Source organism: Danio rerio, chromosome 18, assembly GCF_052040795.2.
Source record: "Danio rerio strain M-AB ecotype USA chromosome 18, GRCz13ab, whole genome shotgun sequence".
NCBI classification, from domain to species: domain Eukaryota; kingdom Metazoa; phylum Chordata; class Actinopteri; order Cypriniformes; family Danionidae; genus Danio; species Danio rerio.
Genome location: NC_141038.1, coordinates 41,253,202 through 41,260,942, shown reverse-complemented (window position 1 = coordinate 41,260,942; position 7,741 = coordinate 41,253,202). Strand labels below are relative to the sequence as shown.

Below are 7,741 nucleotides of genomic sequence, written 5' to 3'. Positions count from 1 at the left end.
CTATTTAATATATATCACCTGATTCAGTCAATAATTCGTAAAATGTTCACCTTTGGGTAGATTTAGCCTGTACAATAATACTAAATGGTCATCCCAATTGCTTATAACGGTATATTTAATTCAGCATTGTCTTTATAATTCACAATTACTCGATGTATGTTTATTTGTATCTTAATTAATAAGTTTGTTGTATAATTTACTGACATTAGCAATTGTTCCTCTTTGTATTTCTCTGTCTTATAGACCACATGTGTGTAATGACATTCCAGCTTGATTAAACTTACAAAACTGGGAATCCTTCTCCTGTTCTCTTACCGGAACTACCCCTTTCATCTTGTGTGCACGACACCTGAACCCCCTGAGCGTCCCATACGCTCGTATATGGTCCTTCGAGCCGGAGTGTGTCACAAGATGGAATCTGAACCTCCCAGTGAAGCTGATCCTGCCGTCAGACCTCGGTCTCCCAGAGAGAGACATCTCCCCGGTCATCTAGCTGACTACGACATCCAGCTACCTCCCAGCCTGCATCCTGAAGTACCTCAAACTGGTGCATCTTCGCAGAGACCATCCAGGCGGTCAAGGCATGCATCCACATCCATTTCAGCAGGCACCATGTCCAGCACATCATCTAGATCTCATAGAAGTGCTCACTACAGACTTCCTAGACACGGACTTTCTGATCTCCAAGCTGCCATGTTGGAAGAAAAACTAAAGACTATGGACTTGGAAGAACTACAACAGCAGATCGAAGAGGAGGCCATTGTAGATAAAGAGTGTGAGAGACTAGATACACAAGCTAGAGAAGCACAGTATATACAGGAACAAGCCACTAAGGCTAGAGAGTCAATAGCTAAGCAAGTAGATACCAGACGTCGTCTAAAAAAGGTACAAAACGAGCTTAAAGCTGCTAAATTTGTGTGTGAACTTCTTAAACAGGAATCCCCAGATGTCAGTGTTAATGCATCACAGTCCAGCCTAGCTGTTGATCTTCGGCCTGAGGTAAGCCCGCAACATGACAATGCTGTGAACCTTAACGCATCAGTACAATTAATGCGTAGTCACTCTACTCCTTGTCACGTTTCCTTTGTACCCGCGTCTTCAGTAATGCATCCCCCTGTATTACCTGTAACAAACAGTGCGGTTACTGTTTCTGAACCTCAGTTGATTGGTGTCACCTCAACTAATATAACTCAACCCAACACAGTTACAAATTTATTAGCTGCATTAGGTACCATACCGCCCACCTTAATGTCAAATCCAGATTTTGTTGCTCCCTTGACATTTGAATCATCTTTAGTGAATAAGCCGCAATATTGTGCAGCTAATTCTGCTACCTATAGTCAGGCACCATCTGTCAGGGTCCACAATGTAGTTCCCTCACCCGCTACTGTAACTGTGGGATCTCCACTACAAGTACAATGCTACCCCTCTAAGCATTCTAGCCCTGATGGGACATCTGCACCGTATACTGGTCCCGCACCTGATACCTCTCCCATTCGGTCAGGGTTGTACCCCTCTCTAGCTCAATTTCCCGGTCTTGACATGTTAGCCGCTTCTGCCTACGGGGTCCCTAAGCCAGCTATCCCACATTTTGACACTGGTAGAGAGAGTGATTTTGCCTTATTAAAGATGGCCTTAGAAAATGTAATGAATAATCAACCTCACCTGAGTGAACATTACAAATATCAGGTCCTTCTAAGTCATTTAAAACTCCCCAGCGCACTGCAGTTAGCAAAGGCTTACATGTACGACCCTAAGCCATACACCGCCGCCATGCAAGCACTGCAAGATAAATATGGACAGCCACGGCAACTAGTCCAATCAGAACTTAGTATTATACTGAACGCCCCCGCAGTCAAGTTCGGTGATGCAGAAGCTTTTGACTCCTTTTCTCTGTCCATCCAAACTCTAGTAGGCATGCTCAAAACTTTGGAAGGCCCAAATGGATATGAGTTGCGCTGTGGCTCTCATGTTGATCGATTGCTAAGCAAGATGCCACCATCGAACAGGGATGGATTCGTGGAGTACTGCTTCAGCCGAGGTATTCTACAGACTGGTACGGATCGCACCTATACCTTACCTGATCTATCAGAATGGCTACAAATGAAGTCGCAAGCAAAGCGTATTTCTAATAAAGCAGCTACAATGTATCAAACAGAAAATGCTAGATTTATTAAGAAAGAGCAGCCAAGGTCAGCACCTTTCCGCATAAAGGAGAAATCCACATCCATTCTGTATTCAACCGATGGTAGTTCAGCAGTGCAAGGACACCCAAAATCTAAACCTCCTGTTAAGATTCAACCCTTCTGCCCATACTGTAACATGAATGACCACTTTCTTAACGCATGTCCTAAGTTTAAAATGCTGACAGCTGAGAAAATAGTAGAATGGCTATCCACAGAGAAACGATGTTGGAAATGTGGGCGAACTCACACTCCAGACCACTGTACTCTGAAAAAACCTTGTACAAAGTGCAAAGAGATACATCTGACCATTTTGCATGAAGCAGCTTCGCAAATACAAAATAATGTTCTGTTGGTTAACGTCCCCAGCCTACAGGTCTATTTAGACCGGCCCAATAGGTCTCAGAAGGTAATGCTTAAGATAGTTAAGGTACTACTACACCATAAAGAGAAAGCCATGGAAGCATACGCCGTATTAGATGATGGTTCGGAACGTAGCATTGTCTTATCCCAGGTAGTGGACCAGTTAAAACTCCCTACCGAACCTGAAACGCTGACACTACGCACAGTCCATCAAGATGTGGTTAATCTAAAAGGAGCCAATGTATCCTTTTATGTATCACCACTGCACAAACCATTCAGGAAATACCTGATTTCTCATGCTTTCACGGCAGATAATCTGAGACTGTCTAAACATTCCTACCCTGTACCCGCTCTCCAACGCAAGTATGAGCATCTTAAGTCTCTGCCATTACCTTTAATTGACCAAGCCCAACCTCTACTACTAATTGGGTCTGACATGCCACATCTACTTACGCCTGTCCAGCCAGTGTGTACGGGATCCTCACATGGACCGATAGCCATCTGTACTAGACTTGGTTGGACCCTGCAAGGTCCCACTGGGCTCAGCCAGACTTCCGTTTCCACACCACAATGTCTCCACATAACCACAACCACACAGAATACTGAGCTATTCAGAAATGTGGAACGCCTTTGGCAAATTGATACTCTGCCCTATACAAATGAAAAATCAGCCACTCGCTCCAAACATGACCAGTATGCTCTCTCGCTTCTTCAATCAGATACCACCAAGGTAGAAGTTAATGGAGTCATGCGCTATGCCACTCCCTTGCTCAGACGACCCAATGCTGAACTTCTTAAAGCCCCCAAAGAAGCAGTGATGGCTAATCTCCGAAGCACTGAGCGCAAGCTCGCTAAAGACCATAAGAAAGCTGAAGCTTACTGTTTGGAAATGAGAAGACTGCAGGAAGCTGGCTATGTGGCAGAGATATCAACAGAAGAAGCAGAGGAATCCCGGGAATCGTGGTACATCCCTCACCATATGGTGACACATAACGGCAAAGACAGAATAGTATTTAACTGTTCTTATTCCTACCAAGGGCAAGCTCTAAATGACATACTTTTACCTGGGCCCATCCTTGGTCCATCATTACTTGGTGTCTTACTGAGGTTCCGCGAACATCCTGTAGCCATTAGCGGAGATGTGAAAGGAATGTTCCACCAGGTTCGCCTCTTGCCTACTGATAAGTCTGTAGTACGCTTCCTGTGGAGAGATATGCAAAGGAGCAACCAACCCAAGATCTACGAATGGCAAGTCTTACCGTTCGGCACCACGTGCAGCCCGTGCTGTGCCATATATGCACTCCAGATGATTGCTCAGACCCACTCCGATGGAGACCCAGTACTGGAGAGTACAGTTAAAGGTTCCTTTTACGTGGATAACTGTCTCCATAGCCTTCAAACTGTTGCTGAAGCTAGAGCATTAGTAGACAACTTACGACAACTTTTGCTCACCTGTGGATTTGAGCTCCGTCAATGGGCCAGTAACAAACCAGAGGTCATTCAGCATCTCCCTCCTGATGCTAGATCTTCCAATAGCGAACTTTGGCTATCACAAAAGAGTACTGACCTCCTAGAAGGGACACTAGGGCTACTATGGAACTGCCTTTCAGACTCATTCAGTTACAAACCCAGCCAGATCGAATGCTTTGAGCCCACTTTACGCAATGTCTACAAAGTGTTGGCTTCTCAATATGATCCAATTGGTTATCTTATTCCATTTACAACTAGAGCGAAAGTACTGGTCCAGGATTTGTGGAAGACCAACCTAACATGGGATGACCCAATCACATCTGAGAGTTTGTTAAGCCGATGGCAAACCTGGCTACAAGAGCTCCAAGGTTTGAATCACATTGCAGTCCCCAGGTGCTACAGCCCCTCTGACTGGCAGGCAGACAAACTTAATCGGGAATTGCATATATTTTGCGATGCATCCGAAAGGGTTTACGGCTCTGTAGCCTACATGCGCACTGAAAATGATCAAGGACATGTGCACATTTCATTTGTGTTAGCCCGCTCAAGAGTAGCACCTCGGAAACAAATGACAATCCCCCGATTAGAATTGAGTGCAGCACTCACTGGGGCACAAGTAGCTAACATACTCCAAGAAGAATTAACTGTTGACATCAATCGCATCATTCTCTGGTCAGACTCATCTACAGTGCTACAATGGCTTAAATCTGACTCGTGCAGATACAAAGTCTTTGTTGGAACAAGAGTGGCCGAGATCCAGTCACTCACCAACATTAATTCGTGGAGATATGTTGATTCAGCGAACAACCCTGCTGATGTCATAACCCGAGGTCAGACCTTAAACAGTTTGACGCCACCTTGCCACTGGATTAATGGACCACCATTTCTTTATCAACCAGATTCATGCTGGCCCACTTTACCAGCAGATGAACCAGAACCAGTGACAGAATTAAAAAAGTCAGTAATCTGTCTGCATGTTCTTACCTGTCCAGACACCACCCTCCCTGATGTCAATCAATTCAGCACATGGGCTGAACTATTAAAAGCCACTGTGACATCCCTTCACGGGGCGGCTACACCTCAAACCCAGCCGCAAGATGACTCAGGTAGTTACATTCTAGCAGAGAAACTTCTCCTACAGCAGTCCCAAAGAGATTCCTTTCCGGAAGAGTTTAAAGCTCTTACCACTAATAGACCATTACCATCCAACAGCAGATTAGCATCTTTATCACCTGAGTATGATGAGGTCAGTGGACTTATTAGGGTTGGAGGGAGGTTAAGACATGCTCATCATCTGGAACTAGACACGACACACCCTGTTGTTCTTGATCCACAACACTACCTCACAAAGCTTCTAATCAAGGATTATGATACCACCCTACTACATCCTGGACCAGAGCGAGTCTTCGCTGAGGTAAGAAGACGATACTGGATTCTGAGAGGAAGGGAAGCCATCAAGAAGCATCAATACTTGTGTACAGACTGCCAGAAATGGCGTGCTAAGCCAAAAATGCCTAAGATGGCTGACCTTCCACCGACACGTCTTCGTTTGTACAAACCCCCATTCTACTCCACTGGAATGGATTGCTTTGGCCCATTCACAGTGAAGATTGGCAGACGGACAGAGAAAAGGTGGGGAATAGTATTCAAATGTTTGACCACTCGTTGTCTCCATCTTGACCTAGTAGAAAGTCTTGATACAGACGCATTCCTAATGGCTCTCCGCAGATTCATATCACGAAGAGGGAAACCATTTGAGCTCCTTAGTGATAATGGTACAAACTTTGTTGGAGGAGACAAAGAATTGAGAGCAGCCTACGAATCTATGATTCCCCAACTCAGAGAGCAATTGGCAGAACAACAAATTACATTTAGATTTATCCCACCTGGAGCCCCTCATTTTGGGGGAGTTTGGGAACGGGAGGTTAAGTCAGTAAAACAGGCCCTTAAAGTAGTATTGAAGGATCTAACAGTGACTGAGACTGTACTGCGAACAGTGCTCATCGAGGTAGAAGGCATCCTAAATGCCAAGCCTCTGGGGTATGTGTCTTCCGATGTATCGGATCTGGACCCTATTACACCCAACATTCTTTTAATGGGTCGCCATGATTCTTCTCTCCCACAAGTATTTTACGACTCAAGTAATGTTCTGGGAACCAGAAGATGGAAACATAGTCAAATACTTGCTGACCATTTTTGGTCTAGATTCATACACTACTATTTACCAAATTTACAAGAAAGGCAGAAGTGGCGCAAAGATGGTGGGGAAATTGGGCTAGACCAAGTGGTACTGATAGTGGACCCACAACTCCCACGAGCATGTTGGCCAGTAGGGAAAGTAACTAATACCTTTCCTGGACTTGATGGGCGAACCAGATCGGTTGAGGTTCAGGTACGCAACCGCACTTATGTTAGACCCGTATCTCGTTTAGTCCCTCTACCGAAACACACTGATGATGCCCCTATTAATCATGATACTTAGTTAGGATTTCTCACTATTTCAAATGTACTCACTTACATTTGGGGGCGGCTGTGTGAGAAAGCCCTTTAACGACCCCTAGAGGAAGGTTTCATGATAAGGAGTTCAGTGGCAAAAGGCAGTCATGACGGCTGGAGAGACACAGGCTGCCGATCGGCTGGCTGGACTGTGCAACCGATTTGTACATGTTTTACACCAGTGTGTAATTGATTATGGGTGAGTCCCTTTTGTTTGCTATCCTTTGATCCAGATAAATGTTCTGATTACTGTTATTGTCTTGTAAATCACACTGTATGTCTCGTGATTCCCACGTGCGCCATAACCGAAAGTGAAACCATATGTTATCAAACCCAACGATCTCATTTCGGACTTTGAACTGGATATTCACATTGATTCATAGTTTGATATAACCTATTTTATGTATCTATTTAATATATATCACCTGATTCAGTCAATAATTCGTAAAATGTTCACCTTTGGGTAGATTTAGCCTGTACAATAATACTAAATGGTCATCCCAATTGCTTATAACGGTATATTTAATTCAGCATTGTCTTTATAATTCACAATTACTCGATGTATGTTTATTTGTATCTTAATTAATAAGTTTGTTGTATAATTTACTGACATTAGCAATTGTTCCTCTTTGTATTTCTCTGTCTTATAGACCACATGTGTGTAATGACATTCCAGCTTGATTAAACTTACAAAACTGGGAATCCTTCTCCTGTTCTCTTACCGGAACTACCCCTTTCATCTTGTGTGCACGACACCTGAACCCCCTGAGCGTCCCATACGCTCGTATACGCTTAATAGAACCATTTTATAGAATAGAACCACATTGAACCACATTGAAGAGCATAATCATAAAATAATTTTCAGTTCAAGAACGTTTTGCGGAATGAAAAGATTCCATAGAGGCTCTTAAGAGTGCACCTGTTCAGTCAGCGAGCAAATGTAGATTTGTTGAAATCGAAAATAACTCTTCATAGAAAATCTTATTTTGTGTGTGTGTGTGTGTGTGTGTGTGTGTGTGTATATATATATATATATATATATATATATATATATATATATATATATAATATATATATATATATATATATATATATATATATATATATATATTTATATATATGTGTGTGTGTGTGCATCATGAGACATTAATGAATTTAAATTAAAGAAATAGAGAGATTATTTTAGGTTAGAATTAGGTTAGGTAATAGAGGCAAGAGTCAAGGCAAAT

The 7,741-nt window shown here is 43.2% G+C and overlaps 1 protein-coding gene across 1 annotated transcript; it reads left to right on the top strand.

Annotated features, from left to right (window-relative positions):
• Window positions 1–249: 249 nt before the first annotated feature.
• LOC147839794 (uncharacterized) lies at window positions 250–7,214 on the top strand. Its single transcript, XM_087293315.1, has 2 exons — window positions 250–6,711; window positions 7,163–7,214. The coding sequence occupies exon 1, from the start codon at window positions 382–384 to the stop codon at window positions 6,496–6,498; it is 6,117 nt and encodes a 2,038-aa protein (XP_087149441.1). The 5' UTR covers window positions 250–381; the 3' UTR covers window positions 6,499–6,711; window positions 7,163–7,214.
• Window positions 7,215–7,741: the final 527 nt, after the last annotated feature.